The following is a 27040-nucleotide window of genomic DNA, read 5'->3' as shown; positions in this document are numbered from 1 at the left end:
TACAATGCAATAATTTGGATGATGGGAGTGTGTAGGCAAAACAATATTATCCCCTAAAGATAGAAATTTTGGAATACGTAGAATGCAGCTTGGAACATGTACAATGCAATAATTTGAATGATGGGAGTGTGTAGGCAAAACAATACAATTACCCAAAGATAGAAATTTTGGAACACGTAGAATGCAGCTTGGAACATGTACAATGCAATAATTTGAATGATGGGAGTGTGTAGGCAAAACAATACAATTACCCAAAGATAGACATTTTGGAACACGTAGAATGCAGCTTCGAACATGTACAATGCAATAATTTGAATGATGGAAGTGTGTAGGCAAAACAATACAATTACCCAAAGATAGAAATTTTGGAACACGTAGAATGCAGCTTGGAACATGTACAATGCAATAATTTGGATGATGGGAGTGTGTAGGCAAAACAATACAATTACCCAAAGATAGAAATTTTGGTACACGTATACAGCTTGGAACATATACAATGCAATAATTTAAATAATGGGAGTGTGTAGTCAAAACAATACAATTACCAAAAGATAGAAAATTTGGAACACGTAGAATGCAGCTTGGAACATGTACAATGCAATAATTTGGATGATGGGAGTGTGTAGGCAAAACAATATTATCCCCTAAAGATAGAAACTTTGAAACACGTAGAATGCAGCTTGGAACATGTACAATGCAATAACTTGATTGATGCAAACAATGCACCCATGACAAAGATATAAATTTGGGACACGCAAAATGCAGTTTGGAACAGGTTAGATGCAATAACTTATATTGATGCAAGCAGTGGCGTACGCAGGATTTTTTCAAGGGGGGGGGGGGTTTAAAATCGGGTCCAAAATTTCGCAACGACTCAGGAAAATTTGAAAATCGCGCCGGCCAAAAATTTGCTCAGTGGGGGGGGGGGGGGGGGGGGGATGGAGGGGCAGGGGGGAGGGGGGAGGGGGGAGGGGGGGGGGGGGGTAAGAGGACACTTTTTTTTTGGGGGGGGGGGGTCTCGAAATTTTAAAATTTGACATTTTGCTCCGTTGGGGGGGGGGGGTAAGGTCACCTTTCTTGGGTCAGCCATGGGGGTAATTTTTTTTATTTTTTTTTAATAATTAAAAAAAAAAAAAAAAAAAAAAAAACCAAAGGGGGGGGGGGGGGGGTTTTAGGGATTTTTTAGGGGGGTTTACACATATAAAAAATACTAAAGGGGGGGTTTAACCCCCCAAACACCCCCCCCCCCCCCCCCTGCGTACGCGCCTGGATGCAACTTGAAGTCACAACAGTACAATACAAATTTAGAAATGCACTAACTTAATTGATGCAAGTATAGATGCAATTAATGTATTCAAAACAATACAAGTGTAGTGAAATACATTTATAAAATGGCTCTAGTATTTTAAGCATCGTGATTGGTCAATACGCGTCACATGGCATTGACAAATTTTTGATGCAAGCACGATTTTGCAGAAATGAGTGCAGAAAAAGCGCAGTAAAAAGTTATATTGCACGGCGCGTACGTGACCATGGAGATCCAGTGCGCACGCGTACGCGTAGTACTAGTACGCTCCCTCGAGTGCATTGTAGGCTATAGGCTACGCGCGTAGCTAATATTGTACGCTCCACCATGATCCCCAGCGCAGCGTACGCGTAGCTAATAGCTCTAGCTAGAGCGGGGTATTATTAGAAAGCAAATTTTTGTTTTACTTTTGCCTTGGATTTAGACCCGTTTTTACTTTTGGATTTTATAATGAAGCCAGGAATTTCAGCTGTCTGATGTACGTAGACTCGTCTCTAGACACCCTATGCATTTTATTTTTAATCAAACAATGAATCCCGTGGACTTTTTGGTAAGCCTGCAAGGTCTTAGACCCTCATTTTATTTCTAGAACCAACATAACTCTAACAGTTAGATCTAGATCGAACTCTCGTATTACTATTATAAAAGATCTAAACTTTTGTTTGTTGCTGTTTGTGTCGCTATTTTATAAAACAAATAACGCACTTGACCCTGTTGTGCGAAACGTAAATGCAGTGTTCGCTCGGTTTCTTCAGATGGTTCGCACTGTCAACTCGCCGCAAGCGGCTCGTTGCACAGAGCGGCACCAATCTAAAGAAACCTCGCGCGTACTGCATTCACCGCTATTGCACTCTGGGACGTGCGTTATTTGTATAATATTCTCTTGCTTGAATCGGTAGTGCAGATGTGCTGTCATAGCCTAGATAGATATACATGCACAGCGTGTACGGACAGCACACGCCGTGTCGGCACAAGCATAATGCATATTCATTAGGGGGCGTCAACATTTCCTTTACGTAGTTACGTGCGCAAACCTCTACAGGTTCCAAAAGATTGCCTACCTCTAAAAATAGCTATTAGGGAACTCCGTTAAGGTGTCTTTGAAAGAACGTTTCCACTTCATTTTGTTCGTCCTCGCTTTATTTTTTATATTTATATATTCATATTCCACAAATTAATCAAGATTGAGAGAAAAAATATACAGAACACATTGAACAGATCAATCTAAACAACAAAGTAATACGACTATATGAAGCTTTAATTTTTGTATGGAGGAGTTTTCTGAGTTCTGAGAAGTTTATAGCTTTTAAAATGTAGACATATCTATCTATATTTTTTTTGTTTAAATGTATTGGAAACATTCTGTGATTACCAAATAAAAAAAATTAAAAAAACTAATAAATGAGTACAGTATACAGATACAATTACCGCACAAGAAAACCAAAAACAATGCAGAGTCAATGGTGTAGCATGGGCTCAGTCGTGGGGGGGGGGGGGGGGGGGTCACCAGCGCAGTCCAGATCAGCGTTTGTCAACCCCGGCCTTTTTTTTTTGTTATATCACTTATATGGCACCAAGTTTGGTGTCACCCCAATCTACAATTTATCAAAGAGGATTTGTTTTCCAACTCTCGTACACATAGGCACATTGTGTGAGAAGGCTGGGGCCTCTTGCCAAAAATTATACTATCCGGATCCCAAATATTGATTTTTCCTTCATCTCTCCTCTTGATATGCTCTCACCATTCTATTTGCCCCCCCCCCCCCCCCCCCGCGCCACTGATTGAGGTGCAAGAAATCTTTATTTTCGACATTTGCCAAGAAGAAAAGAAAAAAAAAGAAAAAAAAAAGGAACATATTTAAATGATAATCCGAGGTCACGGCCACTGTCAATGGTGTTAAAATTATCCTGTGCTTATTATAGGATACCATACAATTCATTGCAATCAAAAAGTTAGACAGCCGCTATGCATTGGCCCCGCATTGGTATTGCACTCATTTTTGACTGAAGTTAGGAATCCAATTCCTTTCCCTAGATGCAGAGTCTGGCTATAGGCTCTGCACTGTATATGATGTGTGGATGTATTTTTGTATGAGACGATGATGGAGTTATTCCTGATAGTGATGAGCTGAGCTGTGCATCTATCCAACTGAGTTAGTGAGTGCAAGATAACATTAATTTTGAATAAATTGATTGTAAGATTGTAAGATTGTAAGATTTTATTGACTCTAGACAGAACTAATACTAGGCCTCTACAATTAGATCTGGGCTTAAAAGGCCTTTGACTTTGTCATATTTGTTAGGCCTAGTGACTGTATTCAGGTATTTGTGTAGGCTGACTCTCTCATTCTCAGTGTCTGTGACTGTGTTGCCACTTATAGAGGTCTAATATTATTCATAATAACATTATTATTGATTAATATTCACATGACTAGACTATTAACTCACAGTAGACTAGCAGTAGCACACTTAAAAATGCTCTTCATTCTTCTTCTTCTTCCTTTTGAGTAGACCTCAAAAGGACCTCTTTACAGACCTCTTTACAGAGTATTATCGTATTATTGTATGGTGGTGTGACCAAAGTTCGCGCGTGACCAAAGTTCGCGCACCAACACTAAAAGCGCTTAAACAGGGGAACGATACGCGATGCCTGTGTGGGACTGAGACACCGAAATCTGTGAGCACCATCGACAACCCCGAAGTTCAAAATGCGTCATAAAAATGTGAGTAAGCTAGTTTTTTAACGCTTTTTATCATCACAAATTGTGTTTTTTACATGAAAATCAGTTTATTAGAGGAATTCACTTCGAAAAATAACGATAAAATGTCAATTTCTTACGCAAAAAACGGAAACTGCTTCCACCGTATGTGTGTGCCTGAATTTCAATGATCTATGGGTTTCGTAAGAATACAAATTAAAAAGGGATAAGTGGAGAGACAAAGAGAGAAAAGAGCGAGAACTTGTGTATGGCTGAGAGAGAGGGAGAGAGAGAAACGCTCAAAACGAATAGATCTATACAGGGCCAGTGACTAATACAAAGGGGGTGCCGTGGGAGGGGGAGAATTGGGGCTTGTAGTGGGATGCGGGAGATGGGGGGGGGGGGGGGTGGGACAATAATATTCATACCTTTGGATTTGAAAGATGTTTGATTAATACCAAAAAGTGTCAGATGATAGTTACTCTTCTAAATTAATTTAAATGTATTTCTCCTTTCAGAAAAATCCAAAGAAACATTCGAAATACTACAATTACGACCGGATAAACCTGGAAGAAGCTTCGAGGTTGGTGTCGTCAAAACAAAAAAAAATGTCTGTGAGAGGTGCTGCAGAAAGGTGTGGTGTTCCGGAGTCGACTCTAAGGGACAAACTTGTCCAAAGGCACCCCAAGGCCAATGGCAGCCCCACAGCTTTAAGCTTCGCGGAAGAAGAGGCTCTAAGCAACCACCTCATTTATATGGCTGAGTGTGGTTATGGACTAAATCGCTCCCAGGTAAAAATCTCAACATTTATTCATATTCTAATTCATCACACAATTCATTTCAAGTTTGATAAACTGGATATAAAATAATCAGGGTAACAATATATTTTTTAGAAATATGATTATTAATAGCTATAGATACATATATTTTTTACTATTGTTGTTGATAATATTAAACTACCACCCCTGCTATAATTATTATTAATTCTGTCATTATCATAACTATATTATTATTATTATCAATCTTATTATTCTCTTCTTCATCATAGATCATCATTTATTATTGAAAAAATTAATGAATATCAACATCAACATCATCATAAAGCTTATATAACTGAACCTTTTCACAATTTACTATTTATGTATTACATATTACAATATTGATATTAATTATAGGCAAATATTATATCTAATTTACAGGTTTTGAAGCTAGCAACAGAGGTGCTCCTTGATGCGACGAAAGCAACTGCAGGCCCTACACTATCTACAAGGTGGTTTTATGGTTTTATGCGGAGATGGCCAGCTCTTCGGGTTATAAGACCGCGCTCCTTGGCAATAAACAGAGCCATAGCGACAACATCAGCTAGGATAACCAAGTACTATGAGGAACTGAACCGAATTTTAACAAAGTACGACCTGAAGGACAAGGCACAGTTTATCTACAACGTAGATGAGACTGGGTTTAATCAAGAACATGCACCACTGAGGGTGATTAGTGGCAGCAAGAGGTCACCTTCAATCGTTTCTTGCCGATCAGCCACTACCACCCTCCTGGCCTGTGGGTCTGCCCAAGGCACCTCCCTTCCACCCTACCTGATCTTCAAGGGAAAGAACTTCTCAACGGAATTATCGGAGGGCAGTCTACCAGGCAGCCGCTTCAAGATGACCGACAGTGGATGGAGTAACGGTGTTGTGTTCAGGGACTTCCTGAGCAAGCACTTTATTCCATCCCTGCCAGATCGAGACCCAGAGCAAAGGGTACTGCTCCTCTATGATGGTCATAAGAGCCACATCACTGTCCCCCTCATAGAGGAAGCACGAAGGAACAATATCATCCTCTTCCTTCTGCCACCTCACACGAGCCACATTCTCCAGCCTCTGGATGTCGGGTGCTTTGGCCCAATGAAGGCACATTTTAACAGACAATGTACGGACTTCCTAGCTGGACATCCAGGACGTTCCATCACCAGGTACGACCTTTGCGGGCTGATAAGCCATTCGTACCTACAATCGATGAGGAGGGGGAATCTGGAGGGAGCCTTCAGGAAGTCTGGAGTATGCCCCTTCAATCCAGAGGCTATCGATGTCATCAGAATGACAAGACCTAGTACGGTGACAAACTGTGAAGGGCACCCGGCACCTCAACCGTCTAGTAGCAACGTTGAAGCTCTCCTAGCGAGCAAAGCACCATCCCCTCCGACAAAAAAAGCAAACAAGAGGAAGCGACGTGCTGCACCCGAGTATGAAGCTGGCGGAGTAGCCCTTAAGGAGAATGGAATTTTTTTAACAATTTTCCGTTCAGCAACCGCGCAGACATCCGTTGAAAGACCTACACGTGATCACGTCAATGCCCAGGATAATGGGAATGATGGGGAGAAATGTTGTCAGTGCAACCTCGACGATCCTCCTACAGACTCAGATAATGCCAACACTAACATCATGTGGGCGGAATGTGAATCCTGCCAGCACTGGGTCCACCTTGGACGCTGTGCAGGAAAGGAGGTAGCGGATGATGACTTCTTCCGTTGCCCATGCTGTTTGACTGAACCTTAAGCAATCCATTTTTCTATTTTTGTTACAATGTTAGTATAATCCCCAGGACCATTTCTTAATGTTGATCTTTCAACATGCACACACATAATCGTAAGAGATATATTGTTATAAAAATCACCATAGTTATGCTTTGATTGTTTTCAATTATATATAACACATGGTCGATGTCTATATGGATTATAAATATGTAAAATATATAAATAAAAATATGTAAATAATGAAATATGTGAATATTTAAAATATTCATATTGTGTCAATGTGTAGAATGTAAAAAAGAATATGTTACAATGGTTGTAATAATATATTTCTGTGGAAATATAATGTAAAATATGTAAAATAATGCATCTTTCAGAAATTAATGTATATACATGTATATATATATATATATATATGAAAAGGTATATGGGTCATTTCACGTTAAGTGTACACTTTTTTTCTCACTGGGGGTCAAAAATGAAAATTGTTGTTAGAGCAAAAGATGCACAGATTCTGAAAGTTTGGGGTATATGTCAGAAATGTGTAAAATTATAGAGCGTCAAGTCCGTGTTTACATATAGAAATATTCGATTGAAATACAGTAACAAAAATAGGCGTTTGGAGAGGACATTTTGTTTAACAAAGAACACATCAGCTTTATTATACCTGTAAATGGTATACACATAGTTTTCTGTACTTTTATATGCCTTTTTATACTTATCAGATGTTGATGCACTTATTTCCTATTCACTTAAGCCATATTTTGCCATAAAATTAGTGTATTTTATAGGAAACTGAATTATGGGGAGGTTGAATTTATTTAATGACATGAGAATTTCTTGTCCTTCTTCTTATATAGACTTCAAATTTGGTATACAGTGTTGCATTTATGTCTAAATTATTTGATGCTGTGTAAAAAAAAACAAGTGAATGCAAGTTTTAATCAAATATGAGCTTCCAAACTTAATTCATTGACGTGTTTTGGAGAGGACATTTGTTTAACAACAAATCTTAGCAATATGAACTCTTACTATATTAGTTGATATGTAAATTGCTATGCATCATTCATTTCTAACATTTCTGTAAGAACATGCCAATAGATTATTGGAACATTATATGAGCCAAGTGACATATATTGGAGAGGATAAACTTCAAATTATTCACCATCATTACAACTCCAACTTTATCTCAGAATATATGGCGTGAAAGTTTTGTTATTCATACATTGTTTCATGTTATTTAAACAGTATTTTACAATAAAAACAATACTGATATTGTCTATTGATACACCAGTTTTTATATACAAGTCTTATTATTTATTTTTTCTATAATCCAAACTCTCAAAGAGTGACTGTTGATATACATTGTATGTTATGGAGAGGACACTTTGTTTAACAGTGACATCTGAATGTTTAAATGCAATTTACTTTTTTTGTAATCAATACATTCACCAGTCTTTATTTTTGATTTTCATATACCAAGTTAGATAACGCAATATAAGGTAGGAAATGTCCCGATACCATGCATATTGTCAATTAAACTAGTATTTATAGTGAGTAATAAGCAAAAAAAAAACATCTTACTTTAAATTCCTGCAAAAACAATATGAGAATATAGGTTTCCATAATTGTTGGTATAACTGATCAGAAAGTCCTAACTGATAAATGAATAACAGGTACTGTAACAAGTTACTTGCTTGTCTTTAAAACCGTTCTATTTCTCAACAGTAACAAGACACTTCTTGTCTTTAACAACTTTTTTTTTCTTAACAGATAACAAGGCACTTGCTTGTCTTTAACACAGTTCGTTTTTAAACAGATAACAAAACAATTGTCTTTAACAACTTTTTTTTCTTCACAGATAACAAGTCACTTGCTTGTCTTTAACAAAAAGTCTATACCTTCATATATTGACTGTTCTTGAGAAATTTTCAGATCAAATCTACACATCAGTGTCGTAAAGTGATATAGTTTTCTTTATATATACTTTTAACTTTTTTGTTGCTATAAACCATCAACAGTGCTGGGATCATCAACATAAAATGTGTATCTATTACAAATATGATGTGTAGGTGATCCCCCCCCCCCCCCCCCAAAAAAAAAAAAATAATAATAATAATAATAAAAAAAAAAAATAAAAAAAATAAATAAATAAATAAATAAAAAATTCTAAGTCCAATCATGAGATGCACTTATACCTGTAAATTTAATAAACACAAATGATACTTTTGAAAGTTGTGTAAGGAAATGCCCTCCTCATCTCAATTTTGCATACATGTAAATGGGTCATTAGGTCGAAGACCAAAGGTCATTTTACCTATAAATTAAGCTTTCATTAGTTAAGCATTGGATACAGTGAGTATCAGTATTGATAAATTAATTATTAAAAAAGAACATTCACATGCATCATGTACCGGTATATCATTTTAATTCAAGTATGATTTTTTTTAATGAATATTGCAGCAAAGGAAATTGGTGTCTGTAAAAAATTAAAAAGTTTGTCAAAGTTTTTGAAAATCTTCAATAATCTTGGATCAACCATTTTGGCATTTAACTGATTTATTTGTTGCAAATTTATTTGTCCACCTTTTCCATTCCACCTCAAGACACATTGTCTCACTGTACTTATTATGTTCACTTGCCATTGTTAACGTTTTAGATTAATGAATCATTCTTTTCTTTGTGTTTCCTTGATGTCTTGTGCCGATTCTTCGTTGCTGTAAAACGAACAATAGAGGGTGAAAACCTTCAATGTAATGTAACCAATTGAAAGAATTGAGAGCATGAATGTGTAATGAGGCTCAATTTCAATGTTGTCTGCAAGATTATATGTTAAACGATCAATGATATTCAATCTATTTGAAAGAAACTAGATTATTGCTCCCTTGAAAGCATATTTTTGGGGATATTCATTCCAAGTTGACATACATGTATTATAGCATACATGTATGCCATAGAATATTGCCACAAACATGACTACCGGTACCTATCACAATTTATATTAAATAAGCCAGTTTCGTAATGTAACCAAATTTAATGCATACGTCTTTGTGAAGTGCCTCAATACAAATTATTTCATTCACCTGATAAGAATAATAGTATTTCAATAGTCAGAATGCAACTGCATATATTAAGTTGTTGCCAGGTTGGACAAACATTATGGCTTGACCTACCTAGCAACACTTAATATATGCAGTTGCATTCTGACTATTGAAATACTATTATTCTTATCAGGTGAATGAAATAATTTGTATTGAGGCACTTCACAAAGACGTATGCATTAAATTTGGTTACATTACGAAACTGGCTTATTGCAGTGACATATTCTGGCTTAATGCATCGTACAAATACATGCATAATATGTGATGCAAGTATTAAAGTCCTCTTCGAAATCTACATTCCAAATTGTGCATTTATAGTCCACCCTCCTTATTGTGTTGAAACAATATGCATCAGTGGACAAATTGTTAAATGTTGTAAAAATTTAAATCATGGTCACTCAATAACTGTAATCTTTTGACTTATATTTGTCACTGCTGCATAATTTGACCAACATCACACATGCTCATAAGTAAAAGTGGTGCATTGCAGTTGGTCCAAGGAAAACACTGCTATGTGCATGCACTCCCATGCTCCAATGTATTGACTACATAAACATAGGGATGGATGTATATGGGGCAAAGGTCAGAGGATTTGTTTTCCCTACTTGAAGTGCCTGGTTAAAAAAATGTGTCCTCTCCTTAACAACCTAATGGCATACATTATATTGCTACCAGGGTGGTAAATGATTGCAATGATCAGTAGATTTTGTCAGTTACACACTTACAAATATTGCACTTTAAAATGTATTTAATATCAGACTATGTTGTGAGAATATTTCTGTCTTTGCATTCAGAAATGACCCAATTACATAGAGGAATTAATGAAAATCAATACCAAAATAAAATTATAGCTGTTGACATGATATTTAATGAATTCTTATACTGAGTGGAACAACATATCAATGTTTTCTTACATGAAGGAAGTGATTATACTATAAAAAAATAATTGTTTCTGTACATTGTTAACAATGGGTAACTCTGTTATGGAGAGGACATTCAGTTTAACATTGCATTAGTGTGAGATACTGACCATCTATAGATATGTAGATGGAAAATCACATTTCATGATATTAAATGGAGGCATATTATTATTGTATACCAGTGCCATAGATAGTGCAAGCCTCAGTGCTTTAATATATGAAGAAAATACCTGTTATGGAGAGGACACACTTTTAACGGAAAATAAAGTCATCAAATTAACCAAGCAATAAAATATATATCACATATTTTGTTCATTGATTTGAGACATGTCCTCATTTTCAAACATTCTGAAGATTATTTAAATAGAGTTTAGGCCCATATATATCATTTTAAGTCACTGCTGCTGGCCTCAATGTTATGGAGAGGACATGTTTTTTAATTTTAACGGAAAAGATGCCTTTTACAAAAATATTCATCATTTTCACATTTATTGGTCAAATTTGGTCAAATAAGTTTTATGATGTTACATAGTGGCTGTGCTGACACTAAAACATTAAAATTTTACACAACTCTCAATAGATTCATGTAAAATATCAATGAACATTATCAAAATTATGAAATGAGAATCCCTTTTCCGTTAAAAATGCACTAAAAATGCTGAAATTAACAGAAATAATGTTTGCAGTGTTATGAAAATTGAACTGTAGGTTGCTGTTGATAAGGTCCATCAAATAAAATGGCCAACATAAAATAATAATTGTTTAAAAGATGCCAAAATGGGGAAAACCCCATTTTTCAAAAAGTGTACACTTAACGTGAAATGACCCCATATGTAATATGTGAAATATAATGTAAAATATGTAAATGAAATAAATCAATTATAAATAAAATGTGAATATGAAAAAAATTAATGTTCTTGAAGAACATAAACTTTGAAAAACTTTGAGTCTATGAATAAACAGATTCATGTACAACTGAATACCTCTACAATTTTGATATTGCCTGTTTTTCTTCTTTATTTTCTGGGTATCTTCCATTTTTTTTAAATGATTAATTTCCAATATATTTGTCATGATTGTCGTGTGGATGAAAGAGTCGAGCTAGTTGCGTTTCATTAAAAAAAAAAAAAGGATATGTGGGGCCCATAAAACATTAATTTCCATGATAAATGATGATTATATATTATTTTTGCATGATTTTGAAATTGAATAAGTGTTTTTTGCACGATTGCAATATTCAAACATTAACAAAGAAAGATTTTATCGTGCAAAAGTATGAATTACATGAGTTACATTATTAACTTTTAAACAAATCAACAAAACATATTTATTAATATTTGTATTTAAAAAAAAAAAAAAAAAAAAGATAGACTAGATAGGGAATACACTGACATTAACACGTGAACAATACAACAAAATTGTCTTTTATTTGCAAAATTTAACAAGGGTAATCTATTTGGGCAAAATTTCAATGATAGAGAGTAATTATTATCAATTTCAATGTTTATATATGAAATCCGGCTTCTGGTTGAAATGATGTCACTTTTTGGAATGTTTACATATATAAAGCCCACCACAAGAGGGCAGTAAATATCATGCGCGAACTTTGGTCACACTTTTTTACAGACGTCGGTAGTGGTAAGCCTTCCGATTTTCTCGTGTAATCATTGGTTTCAAGTAAACAAAGCCTTGGAATGTTATAGAATCTGATTATATGATAAATTAAGATTCTTATGACGTATGGAACATGATATATGTTGATCTGGATGTTTTGTAACGTGCAAGAAAAGAAAAATATCCGCGAACTTTGGTCACCCCTTCATACTATACTGGGGGTGTGTGCAGGTGGACCACTACACCAGGGTTTCCCCCTACTCTTATACGAATAGTGCGTTGGGTTCTTAACGTGCAAAGGTAGTGACTCTTCTCTACACGTAACTCCAGGAAGCTCCAACACCACCGGCGCCGGTGTTGGAGCTTCCCGGAGTAACTCTACACGGGGCCTCCATTTAACGTCCTATCCGTGGGACGGAGTGTTTTCCACTTGACATAACCTGCGTCTATGAACAAGGGAAGGGCCGAAGGGGCACGTTAACACACGACGCAGGCTTCAGTCATCCGCTTGGGTGGGAGTCAAACCCGGGATCTTTGGTTTGACAGACGGACGCTTTGGCCAATTTAGCCAATACGATCATACCAATTCAGCTCCACTTTCAAAAAAACATGGTGACCATTAATTAGTTATTTGATTTAAAATAACAATACATGAGCCGGCTAATTGTGGATAATATAAGCAACGCGAAAATACCAACAAAAATGCCGACATCGCATTGACTGAAATACGACGTAAAAGGCGTTATTTCGTTTTTTTCAACGTTTTTTTTCAAAGTTTTCAAAATATCCAATATTTGTGGTGGTACACAAGTATTAGAAATCGTTATATTTCAGCGTTTCTGAACCGATTTTGATCAAACAAAGATGATTTTGTCATTTAAATATTATGTTCTTTCAAATTTGACACTCACTTTTTCATTATCTCACAACAAAAATATTTTGTGTAGCGCCCTCTGCAACAGAACTCAACTATCCCTTTACATCAATAATAATGATTAATATGCTAGTAACAGTCATTGTATTTCAAGTAAAGCTGTTATGAATTCAGTTTTAATACCATTACTGTAACTATCTATGATTATGTTTTTTGGGGTTGTAAATCATTTACCAGTGAAAAACACATTTCCAAAAGGACAATAAATACTTAATTAATTTAATTAATAGAACATATAAGCCACATTTGAGCATTGCTCACTGATGTCCATGTCCTGCCAAGCCCTGAATCATTTCCAATTGGTGATTATGAATCTGTCAATATTTTCACTACTAAATGGAATTGAGGAGACAATGTGGGCTTTCTACAATTATACCTTTGACATTTATCCCCATGAAGATTACTTCTTTCATTTTATGTCTCTTGCTTTTTTACCTCTGTTTTTTTTGTTACCACTGGTATGTTTACTTCTGACATTTTTTACCTCTGGCTGTGAGATTGTTAATCTTTAAATTTGTTACTTCTTATATTTTTACCTCATATATATTTACCTCTGAACGTTTTCACCTCTTATATTTTTTTTTTACCTCTGGACACTTTTACCTCAGGCATTTTTGTCTCTGGCATCTAATACCTCTGATATCTTTACCTCTGACATTTTTACAACTTCTGTGATTGTAGTAGATCTACTTGAAACTTGAAACGGTAGTAGGAGTCTATTTATATCTTATTTATCTTTCAATTTATTACTATCTACGGCTTGTTGTAACCTTTAATATTAAATCTAGTTTGATCGATCTCTCTATTGATTCTATCAGTTAATGTTACAATAGCTTATCTATGTTATGAAAGACTTTTTCATTGATTAAAATCCCGCTATCGCCAGAATCAAAAGGATGAGAATTTTCCTGTTTCTAATCTTAGTAAACTCATTTCTCTTTAATCTTGGATTGCAGATTGTGTTCAAATTCCTACTGTGCTTGTGGGAGATCACCACTCTGTGAATAACAAAAACATCTAGCAACACTGGGGAGACATTTGGAGACCCGTGCAATTAAAATGTCAGATGTAGATGAAGGCTCCTTTGTTGAGTCTGATGAAGCAGGCCCACAATGGGAGGATGGAGGTGACCCTTACGTGGTCAGCTTCGACGAGGATGATCAACACGAGACCAGTTCAGATGGATCCAGCAGTGATTGCGGCGATGTCCTTCTTCCGTTCGAGAGTGAGCACCCCAACAAGTACGTTCCTTGGGCGATGAAGCAGTATCCGCCAGACGTTATCGAGGCATGGACCAGGGTTCACAACTGTACACTGTCTGGCAACCATCAACTTGCCTCAGAGTTCTTGGAGAAGTTGTCAAAAGAAGGTATGTACAAGTTTTCACAGTTTACTTGCATATTGTTATGGTGTAATAATTTTTTGAAGGCCATCTCTAACCACTTATCTTCATAAAAATTTGGTGGTTTTGTGAAAGATTGAAAAGTAATGCAGAGAAAACACAACTAGGCATACCATGTCAATTCATGAAGATATCATCTGCTCAGATCCATATGGACATGAAATCATATACTTGATTTGAAGGACATCCTTCTGGCTCTCAATAGATGATAAAAAGACCTAAGAATTACTATTCAGGGTAGTCCACAAACAAAAATTCAAACATGTAAACATTGGAGTATGAACTTATTTATGCGAAGTTCAGGGTCCTTTGTGGCAGGGCTCCAGGGCTTGCTAAAGAACTCTAAGGTTCTTAGATGAGCGATCTGTAGAAGCATTTCCAAATACATTTTATGAATGATGTATCATACATCATTTTGGTTGACAATGAATACTTACAGGTACCTGTTGCAGATTTTTCAAACCTGTGCAATGTAAATCAAAACCTGTAGCTGACGTTTAAACCTTTACAATGAAAATTCACACCTGTCGCTGTTACATGTTTAAACCCCTAGAGTACCACCCTGCGGCTTCTAACAGATAGGGGCTTAGTTTGAATGAACATACTTGGCAGATGAGTCTCATCAGACAACATTATTTTCTTTTTCCTCAGTACTGGACCAACCAAACCATGAAGGAGAGACACTGCTCTACATGGCTGCCTTCAGAGGACACACCCATATGGTCTCCACTCTGCTCAAGGCAGGAGCGAACCCACACAAAGGAGATGAGTTCTTTGACATGACTCCGCTCTTTGTGGGTAAGCTAAAATCATAGGGTGGTATTCCCAAAATAGTCATCCATCCGACTAAGTATGGAATGCCAAGTGTCCATATGAATATAGTTTTAATTAATATGATATGTCCTTAAATTACCATGATAACATAATTATTTCATAGATATATTGTTGTAAACTTGAAATTAACTAGATGTTATTACAAAATATTTCTTTAATGAAAACATTTTATTTTCATTTAGTGACAGATTAATTTATTCAAATACATATTCATATGGACACTTGGCATTCCATACTTAGTCATAGGGTTGAACCATGGACTATAGTTAGTCCGCTTTCAAGAATACCACCCATATTCTCCTGATAACTGATGATGCAGAATATTCTGTTATTACTCTTCTTGTATCCTCTGCATGTATTTCATGTCTGAATGTTCAAATCAATGTGCTACTATTTATTAAAGACTTCATAGCCATGTCTTTGAATTCGAAGAGGTTGAAATCCCAAACTTATTGTAAAAGCATCATTGAAAGTTTCCAGTAAATTTTGGATTGAGATTGTGTAAGTACTGTGTTCTCTGATTTGTTTTGTTTTTGTTTTTAGTGTATTTTATTGATGTGCTTGTGGGGAAAAAGTTTTAAATAATGAATATTTTAACTTACTCTAGCTCACTCAAGGAATATTTGGTCTTTCCTGAACCCTTCAGTAATGGTATTTGATCTCTCTCCCACTCTCTCTCTCTCTCTCCCACTCTCTCTCCCAATCTCTCGCTTTCTCTCTTTCTTTCTCTCTCTCTCTCTCTCTTGCTGCCTCTTTCTTTTTCTCTCTCTCTCTCTCTACATATAGCTGTACAAAACTGCCACATTGAGTGCGTCAACAAGTTGCTGGAGTACGTCCCTGTCAATTTTGAGAACAACAGTGGTTTTACTGCCCTCTTCAAGGCAGCTCAGTTCGGACCGAATAAAGCCATGCTGGGATTCATCAGCCGACCTCCCCCGTACCTGCAGGAAATACTGCATGAAGCGAGCCCTCAGAATGAAGTTATTCTTGATACTCTGCTTGAAAAAGGTAATTATAATTATAGTGATATAGTATGGGTTCTTGTATAGCACTCATGTCTGTCATATTTAATTTACTGTTTTACCTGGGCTTTAGCATGGCTGCTATTACAGCACTCTTAGCTTTTCAAGGAACTAATTTCTAACTGGGTACCACTTTTCTTCACTCGAATGGAGAGTGGCAAATGCAGATTAATGTCGTGCCAAAGGACTTTACATATAATGACATATGGAGCTGTGACAGGGATTTGAGCCCTATACCATGTGCTTGATGAAAAATGCATGATATCATTTGTTGAGAACGAGACAGTCAATATATATCATTTCATTTTAAGTTAAGTTTTAATGCTCTTCTGGCTCTCGGCAGACAAAACTTGCTGAAATATGGCACTGTTTAGTTTAAAAGGAAAGGTTATCAGGTTTTCCAGGATTTACTGTTATTTTTGTTCCCAGTACCTAATTACCTAATAAACTTTTTCTTTTCTAAAACAAAAATCTGTATGCACCTGCAGACACTACCAGTTACAGAGAATTTTCATTTCTAAAGCACCAAAAATGAGCAGTCTCAACGTTCTTATTATAAAGAGAAGCACTGCACCTAATCCTAACCCTTCACCTTGCAACCTTATCTCCTATCCTAGCCTTATATCTATGATGAAATAAGAAGAAGAGTGTCAAGCAAATGTTGCCAGAGCAAAAGTTGTGTCACCTTAATATACCTCAAGAAAATTCAGTGTTTCTCTTAATCTTGCTTGACCAGGAGCCAATGTGAACTTTACGTCTAAGGTTGGACTCACCCCACTCTTGGTGGCCACACGAGAAAACAATGTGTACGCTGTGAGGAGGTTACTGGAGTGTGGAGCTGATCCCATGGCCCTTTACAAGCATCCTATCTCCTCCATGAAAGCACCTCTCTCAGCCCTTGACATGGCCGCCGAAGACGAGAGCACGGAGTAAGCAATTAATTTGTTACATTTTGAGATTCAACTTCACTTTAATTGACTGTTGTTCAGTTTTTGTTTATTTTTAAACTGCAGATAACTTGTGATGACCTATTTTAGTTGTTCTAAAGTGTGTACCAAGTGAAACATAATAATTAATTCCATCAGTGTCTAATAATATATACATTGCTATGTAATAAGTATTTCTGAATAATGTTAAACATAGATTAGATTGCATTTTCCCCCCTTAGATATTATTGTTTACACCATTATAACAATAAAATCACATTATTTTGCAGGCAAATGTTTTTTGTTCTCTTTAGGATTCCAATTTTTCAACTACAATCTCAATATTCTGAACCTGATAATAAGTCTTGTTTTGTTCTCCTTTGCAGATCATTAAGAGTCATCCTAGAAAAATGCAGTGATAATAAGCCCTTGATGTCCAGAAACAATGCCATGTGCTTGGCAGTTCGCAAGGGGAATCTACCCTGTGTTCAAGCACTTATTGATGCAGGATTCGATGCCGATATGGGTGTGAAGCTACCACCCACAGAACTTGAGCAGTTCCGATCATCGCAGGATGCAGTACCCATCCTCACCTGCATTGACAAGGTGAACCTTGAACTGGTGAGGTATCTCCTGTCCAGAGGCGCATCACCTCTTTATTGCAATCTTCCTATCGCTGAGCCCCTGGATCGGTGTCCTCTCTACAATGCTTTCCTGAAGAGCAACACACTCCTGGAGATCCTCCTCATGAACTGTGCTGACATGAAATCTTGCCCAACACTCAGAGACATCTCTTTTCCCATCACTGAACTCGGTGTATGGGAGCAGTCACCGCCTTGCTTTGAACTTGTATTGCAGGCTGGATTTAGACTTGATTTAGACTCTATGACCTTTGATGATATTCGTTTGCACCGAAGAACTGTCAAGGAAGTGGCCAAGATTTGGTGGACGTATACTGATGAGATTCCAAGGAATGAACATCTTATTGAAATTCTTGGTACCTTACCTGGTAAGAAAAAAGAAATATTTGTCGTAATTCTTGTTCATCATTTATTCTGTTCGAGAATAAGCTTCAATTTGATTGTTATGGTTCACTGAAGGTGGTGCCAGAAGCATTATGTTTCTGGGTTGTCTGTCAGATAGTTCCTTTGTCTATTTATTTGTCTGTCTGTCCGTTCGTCTGTCCGTACATCTGTGCGTCCTGCTTTCTTTATCGTGATGTCTCAAGAAAACTTGGAGGTACGATGTTCGAATTTCGTGCTAGCTTATGTTTCACCATAGGAAGACCAACTGATTAGAGCTTGGGGTAAGTGGGTCCAAGGTCAAAGGTCATAGGTCTCCAGAACCATTTGGGTCATGAAGTTCATAATTGGGCCTTATATGCTGTGAGATACAGCCAGTAGAGATTTTGCAGCAAGAAAGTCAAAGGTTGTGGAGTTAATAGTCATAAATTATAGGGTTTCTTGATAATCATTTGAGCAGTGAACTTCAAACTTTGCATTGGTATTCATAAGAAAACTAGTTGGCATAAGGTGTCAAGTACATGTGTAAGGTCAAAGGTCATTTTTGGGATATTTGAGGGTATTTTCTGTGATGCAATTTCAAGTTAAGCATGGATTTTCCACAGATTTATTTCTTCCTCATTTCAAATATTGTACATCAATGAAAACATTCAGAGACGAAAATGGTAATAATAAATAATAATAATATGGATATTTATATAGCGCCGGTATCCGCCAGGCTCTGACGCTCATGGCGCTGTACATACATGTATTACTATCACCAAAAATATAACTTTCTTAACTAAAATAAAGTAAACTAAAACAAGACAAATTATTACGCTACATTGACATGATTAAATAGCACTGTTTAGAAAGAGATGGGTTTTTAGAGCAACTTTGAAGGCATGAAGGGTAGTTAAATTATGAATACTAAGTGGCAGCTTATTCCAAAGGGACGGACCAGAATGAGAAAATGCTCTATCCCCCCAGGAACTGCGCGTCTTAGGGACAACTAATAAGGAGGATTGAGATGAACGAAGATGTCTTGTAGGCTTATACTTAACAATAAACTTGATATTGTAGGAAGGAGCAGAGTCATACAAAGAATGGAAAACTAGCAACAACAACTTAAAAATAATTCGGTCACATACCGGGAGCCAGTGAAGAGTTTTGAGAATGGGGGTGATGAGGGTTCTACGAGAAGAAAGTGTGACAATACGTGCAGCAGTATTTTGCAGTTTCTGGAGTCGAGAAAGTTGTGTGTTAGGGAGTAGATAGAGAATAGAATTACAGAAATCTAAGCGTGATGAAATAAGAGCATGTACAAGTTTCTCTGTGGTTGAACGACTTACGTATTTCCTAATAAAACCTAGATTTCTTAGTTGATATCTGACTGACTTACAAATACTAGAAACATGAGTTGGCAATGACATAGACGAGTTTAACATGACACCAAGGTTACGACATTGCGAGGAAGGACTAATTACAGAATCTGATATGGATATATTGAACGACTGTATCTTAGCAAGATTTGATTTTTGAACCCAATAAAATTAGTTCAGTTTTACTATCATTCAGTTTGAGTGAGTTCAAGTTCATCCAAGTTTGGTAGCTATTAGCTATGAATTAAATTAATCTTGGCAGAGGCATATCTGAGTTGCAGTCGCATTCATTTTCTTATCTTTGAAATTTCTACATTTCATTGCTATTTTAGTCACGATTTGCCATTCATTTCATTTTTTTAAATAACATATCTCTTCACTACATTCTTTAATACTAAAGCCAGACATAATGTGACACATTTCTACTTCATTTATCTCTTGTCTCAGAAATGCCTCGGTCGTTGGCCGATCTGTGTCGAGTGACGATACGAAGGAGCATCTGCTTTCCCAAGCTGGCCAAGCCTTCAGAGTCTGTGCAGCTCTTGCCAATACCCCAACACTTGCAGGACTACATTGGACATGCGTGAAAGGTATGGAGTCGGGTATGAGTCAAACTTCAACACTTGCAGGACTACATCGTACAAGCATGAAAGCAATGGAGTCGGGTATGAGTCAAACTTCAACCTTGGTACATCTGGAATACATCTATTTTATTTGCTGCTGTAGGGCTTGTTGGTTCTATTGACTGGCAGCCTCCTAAGGTTGCTTTTTGTGGTCAGCCTTTACCATATAGCGGTCCTCGCCCATACAGTTTCAAGCTGTTACATCATGTCCATCTAGAGGAAAAGAGAACACTACTCTACATCAGCTTTCCTTTATACTGGGTGGAAAACAAATGATTGCATTTCATTCAAAAGGTGAGGGGCTTTAACCAAAGATGAAATGTCACCAGATCGAACCTAGGGTCACCCCTTTATCTGGTTCTGTGTCCTTTTATGGCCGTCTTGACAACGAATGAACCTGCACCAGGGTGTTGATCATGAACTTCCTGTGATCACCATCTGTTGGCAGAATTGTTAGTCCATCTCAGGCTTAGAATCAGCTTCTGCCTGATGGCCTTGCCCAGTCATTCAGTCTCTTTTTTGAAATATTTACCTATTTTAAGGAATCTAAATTGTACTGAAATTATTAGCATGTGAATGGCCGTTATCATATTTGTCATAAAGTTGTGGCGATTGTTTTTCATATTTTTTTGTTTCGTAAAGGGACTTTGATGTGTGAAAGGTTCTCCTAGATGTTTAAGACCAGACTGATTGGGTATTGTGTTAGCCAGAACAAACCGGAATTTAACAAGCATTTGTTGTTTAACAAAAGTCATTATTAGAGATGACATCATATGGACTGTAAGAGGTGAAGAGGTGAAACAAAGGAGGGCCTAAAGTCTACCAATCAACCAAAATATTTTGTTCTCTATGTAAAGGGTTCCGCGTGGCTACACTATTAGAATGTGAGCTTCAAATATTACTTCTGTGAAGAGATAAAGCATGTTTAAATACACTCTTGATGAACATAAAAGTGACTTGCGAGTAGACTACTTCAAGTTTCAAGTTTATTTGTTCCACATTTCACAAAACAGACTTTACACAAATGAAAAAATTGGAACATAATATGAAATATATAATCAAGTCTTTGTAAAGACGTCAAAATTAATTGTTTTAAATTGTAGGTTATACAGGGTGAAATGTGAGGAACCTATTAAAAAAGGTTAGCTTGTAGGTTATAGGTTCCCCTAAATAAAAACTAACATTTGATTGCAGACGTGAAGCACCTGGCCTGTATGCACTTGCACCAAATAGGGCTCTATAGGGTTTCATGCTTGCAGTTCTATTTTTTCTTCTTCATTCTCTTTAATATCTGCTGGCTAACAATGTATAGAATGCCAGGAAACAAGGTGAGTTTTTTGTAGGTTGATTAGATAGATTCTAGCCGTACAGAAATTATAATTTTGGGTGATTGGTACACTTTGAACCCAATTGTTTTCACTCACCATTGAAATGCTTGATTGTTAACAAACTGAATATAAGGGTTGAGATGTTATGGTAATGACATAGTAATTCAGAAAGCAGGTCAAAGATTGTCATCATGTATTAGTACTTTTAGATTAGTTTAGAGATAAAAAGTTAGAAAACATGAGGGGTGAAGAAAAGAATCTTTTGTAATGGTGCTATATTTGGAACAAAAGTTTGGATTAAGAAGGGTCAGACATAGGAACTCAGAAATTAAAATTTAATGAAGCATATCGGTGCAATAAAGGCTAAGAAAGTAGATTTTCCCATATTACTCCTCTATAACTTATTGAGGTTATTTGTTTTGACATTTTATTTGCCTTGAAATCTTGTACATGTATGTCTTCTTTACAATGCGTCAAGATGTAAAATAAAATTGAATTTCACGTACTATTGAATTTGATGAAAATATTTGATATGATTTAAGATATAATTGTGTCCACTACACTGGTGAGTAAATCAAAAGGTTCATGGTTCAAGTCTCACTGCAGCACCAATGTGCCATTCTCTACCCTAGTGTACGTGTGGGACATAAATGTAGCTTTTGTTATTCATCTTCTTATTATATTAGTATGAATGCAGAGATTCAATGACTCTTCTTGTTTAAAATTAAAACAATAGTGTGCTATTATTGAGAGAAGACCTAAGTTATCATATTACCCAGATAAATGTGTGTTATGTATACTAGTATGACACAAGTTCAGTATACTATTTTTTTCTAATGTAATTGGGCAAGTCTTGGCTATAGAGGTGTTGTGGTATAGTAGTTCATTCACCTGACTCTCAATCCAAGGATTGAGGGCACTATTAGCCTTTGTTCAGACATTAACACACTTTTGCCACTCTCCACCCAGGCGTTGAATAGGTACCTGGTAGGATGCAATTTAGTCATTGTATTTTGCATTTTGAGCATCTGCAAAATGACACCTGGTTAGAATGCTCCCCATGGAGTGAAGAATGTACATACGTTGTTTGCAGGCAAGCTTGAGTCCGATGAACAGGGTAATAGTATTTCCGTTTGTCTTTATAAATAGAGACATCAACTTATTAAGCGCTTACCCAGATTATCATTTGTGATTTGTCGGATAGGTAACTTATAATACTATCAACATGGAAGACTTAAGTTGATTTAGATTGATGATTACTAAATCCGATCATCAATTTGCAAGCCTGACGAGAGCTTGGTTCAGACCAACTATTGACTAAAATATGATCCTTTTGATGTCAATAAATGGGCATAACACTATAATACATGTATTTGGTAATGTATGAGACACTGCATGAACAAATACCTTTGGACTTTTCTGGCTAATAATATGATGTTGACAATCCCCAAGTTGAGGTTTCAGTGACACAAAGACGTAACTCCATTTTTTTGCCAAAATTAGTATTTGATATTTAAATGTTCAGAAAAATGTGGACTTTCCAGGAAACACAAAGACTTAACTCTACCAAAAACCCCATTGAAGTCAATTGCTAGTGAAACATGGACTTGACTCATTACGGCCCAAGTGCTCAGTGACACAAAAACCACTTTTTCTAAAAATGGCGAAAATGGATTTACGTCTTTGTGTCACTGACCCCTCGAAGTGTACACTGGCAATATCACAGGAGGTGAAGGGAAAACCAGACAACCTCTATTAAAGAGAAATGTCTTATTTTTAAGTGTTTCCATCACAGGAGATATACCGGTATGGTAAACATGGAAAACCTGTATATACAGGATACTCTCAGTTTATAAACAGATGCACAGATGGTGAGATTCTCTGAATCATTATAAAATCTTGCCAAGTTATTAAGCAATCCATATAGATGAATTGCTCCATTGCCAAGAAGATGATATTGCACAAAATTTATTTCATTAGTTTTAGTTAAATGATTTTATAAGGCTCTGAATGTGATTTAAGGTTGCTTGTGTGTTCAACTTTATACCCATTTTGTTTTGATATAACCATTTTAAATGTATATGAGTTTTGATTGCATTGTGGTGGGAAATTGTGAAATGGGTGTGTTAGTTTAAGACATCAGCTAATTTGTACATGTCCATTTCATGTATAGAATTGGGGTCTTGGGCTAGGACCCCTTTACAGTGTCATAGTCTGGACCTGGGGTTTGGGGGATAAGACCCATTTACAGTGTCATAGTCTAGCATTATTAAAGCTAATTATCAGGGGCTTTAATACTCTTGTTAGTAAAAAGGACATGTTTATGTTAAATTTCATTATGCAGTCGGCTTTGGCAAAAACCGACCAATGACTTGTCTTATTGTTACCTTGTTATGACAGTTAACGTACATGTACTTTTCCTAACATGAAAGATAACATAGTGTTCAGGATACCACACCTACTTTCATTGGTTATCCAGCAAGGGATATATAATCCTTTTCTCTGTCATTTATTGAATTCACATACTCCATGTTTTGGGAATTCAATATGAGGAGGGCAAAGATATTGTTTGTTGCTGGAGCAATCTCAAATCAAACAGTAGAGCACAGTCTGACTGCCGATACATTTCCGCACTCCAAAATTTTGGCAATATAGTGAACTATCTTGCCACAAGTTTTGCCAGGGTTTTCATTATCCCTTTTTTAAAATTCAGTATTTGATATCAGTGTCTCGTTCATGTACAATAGTTAGAATATTATATCAGTTAGAATCTTCTTTATGTAATAACAGTGTGTGCATTGTAAATTGTTGTCAAGCTCAAATCATACACAATTTTCAGTTGTGCTAGGTCAAATGTATGAATTTGAAATTATATGAAACCTATTTATATAGTCTGTAATCATACCACGATATGCTACTCTCTTTTTGTTTTGTAGAAAGTTGGATTTTTTGTTGTTGTAATGTCTGAACATTTCTCCTTTTTTGCGCACTTTTCAAATATTGAAATAATACATGTACATGTACTTGTCATTTCTAAATTCATGTATTGCTAAGAAAAATCTCATATAATGAGATTTTGTCTTGTTTGCATTACTTTAGTTTTTCTTTTCATATATGTATATATGCCTGTGTGTTATTTAAACTACTAATTTAGATTCATGATACTAATGTTGCATTATTGGTGTAAAATATGATCAAATATGAACTGAATGAAACTGATGGGAATGTGTGATTATTACATTTACACTTTCCTTCGTTGATAGTATAACAATTCAAACTTCATTAAATGGAGTATCCATATATGTAATACACTCATCATTAAAGAAGTAAAACGCTTTCAAATGCCTCTATCCTTTTGACATTTTCATTGTGATATGACAGGGTGTGCACCTACTTCAGGTTTCTAGAATTTTGAATGAATATTCATATTCACTGAATCACATGTACTTGCTTAATAATTGAATGTGGGACACTTACTTAGTTGATTTGCCATCTCATAAATTGAACTAAAACATTAATGCGAAGTTGTGAAAAATTTAATAATCACAATTTTTTTTTTTTTTTTTACATTGTATCTACTTTTTCTAACCAGTGAGAAAATTTGCTGTTTCTTAAATATATTGAACAACGTCTCCATTCATAGCAGTAAATTATGGCATCTTGCTCATCGCGAATGAGTCATTTGAGAAAAATAAGACATGTCATTATAGACTTGTACATTGATGGGCCCGTAAATTTAATCAAAGTCAAACGAAGTGTCAACAAGCCATGTACAAAAAAACGGGTAGAAGAAGAAGAACCAAAAGAATATGGAACAGGAAAATACGCACAGAAACATTATGTTATCGCGATGGCGCTATAACGCAAATTATAATAACCATTATAAATATATTACTTTGAAATATCAATCACAAACGGAGTACAACATCCAAGTATCAAATTTGGGATTTTAAAAAAATTGCCCTAGACAAATAGTATAAAGGGCATGTAGCCTCTGGATAATCCCTTAATCCGCATATCCGCCCCAAGCCTGCCGATCCGCGGGCCCTGTCTTGAAGGCTTCTAAATAAGCATATTTTTTGCATGACTGTAAATTTGGGAATTTGTCATTTTCCATAAACGCATAAAAAAGTGTAATTCACAAAAATAAACGTGAAACGTGAAATAAACGTTTGAATTTTGGGGGGCACCTGCCCCAAACCCCCTATCAGTACACCAGTGCGAGGGACGAGGGAGCATAGTGAACGAGAGGGGCGAAGATGAATGACCCCCTCACATGTTTTTGAAGATTTGTTGTAATAACAAATTACATTCCTTAGCAAATTGAATTGAAATATACCCTTTTTCACACTTCACTTTTACTTTGCCGGTGTAATATCAGTTTAGTAGATAGACTTTAGTAAGTAGGGAGCTTGGGCATGGATGGGATTTTTATTTCCCACTCTAGGCCTCTTAAATGAAATGGCAAAGATCAGCCTTTTTAATTACGACTTATTATTTTGTTATATCATTGCTTATTATAGTATCATTATATATATATTGGACTCCATGGAAGAACAGAGCCATTAGGTTAATGGCTCTGAAATAAGTCTTTGATTTTGTTATATTGTGTTATTGTTTTTTATGATGATTTTCGGAAATAAAACAAACAAAGCCTGGCAATTACATAAAGTATGCTGTAGCAAGCGGAATATTCATTTTTGTAGCACTGATCAATTTCTATAACTCTTAATCTTGTAAACATACAGTGTTAACTGTCCTTACATGATACCAACGGAATACAGATTTTCTACAATATTTAGCTGTACATTTTGAAGGATACCATGCAAGGGGGCGTAGCGACCGAGAGAGAAGATTTTTTTTACTTTTATTAGTCTAAACGCTGCACTCTTGGGCCCTCCAGAGCCTAAAAGTGTGATGCAGTCTTTAATAAGTATTTGCTACACATTTTTGTTGATGCATTTTTTTTAATTTTCCGGGGGGACGATTCCCCCCTTAAAAAAAATTGAGGGAGGACGTGGCCGCCGCCCCCCCCCCCCCTCCCCCGTCCCCCGAGATCGCCGCCTCTGGTATTCGGCAATAATGGTCATAAAATTACTGACTTGCCTATAAATCAAACAACAAATTAACAACAGGGGCATTTATCAGTTGACACTCGCTCTGTTCAGACCAGATGACCCAGAGACCTTCAACCGGGCAGTCCTACTTTCCAATGCTCTAAAACCCAAAGAACCTTCTGTCATTTCTATACAATATACACTCTGATAGTGCTATTGCAATCTCCAGTACACTATCTACCTGACATGCCATTCCTGCCTGCTATGACCATGGACCTTGTACTTGTCCTCGATCTGACACAATAATATTGCAGTACTCTGGTAGCTGCTGATCTCCGATAGAGCGGAGGAAGAAGCATAAGAA

The 27040-nt window shown here is 36.3% G+C and overlaps 1 protein-coding gene across 2 annotated transcripts; it reads left to right on the top strand.

Moving 5' to 3' along the window:
• Positions 1-3331: 3331 nt before the first annotated feature.
• On the top strand, positions 3332-22445 carry LOC753292 (ankyrin repeat and SOCS box protein 2). Of its 2 annotated transcripts, none has more exons than XM_030998849.1 (7): positions 3332-3463; positions 14058-14470; positions 15155-15301; positions 16124-16345; positions 17096-17288; positions 17672-18294; positions 20116-22445. In XM_030998849.1, the coding sequence occupies exons 2-7, from the start codon at positions 14161-14163 to the stop codon at positions 20253-20255; spliced, it is 1635 nt and encodes a 544-aa protein (XP_030854709.1). In that variant the 5' UTR covers positions 3332-3463; positions 14058-14160; the 3' UTR covers positions 20256-22445. The 2 variants fall into 2 exon arrangements, with proteins under 2 accessions (XP_030854709.1, XP_030854710.1); XM_030998850.1 differs by having other exon boundaries at positions 3342-3501.
• The last annotated feature ends 4595 nt before the right edge of the window (positions 22446-27040 follow it).

The sequence above is a fragment of the Strongylocentrotus purpuratus genome, unplaced genomic scaffold (assembly GCF_000002235.5).
Source record: "Strongylocentrotus purpuratus isolate Spur 01 unplaced genomic scaffold, Spur_5.0 spur5_scaffold_5, whole genome shotgun sequence".
NCBI classification, from domain to species: Eukaryota; Metazoa; Echinodermata; class Echinoidea; order Camarodonta; family Strongylocentrotidae; genus Strongylocentrotus; species Strongylocentrotus purpuratus.
This window is presented reverse-complemented; position numbering and strand designations above follow the sequence as displayed.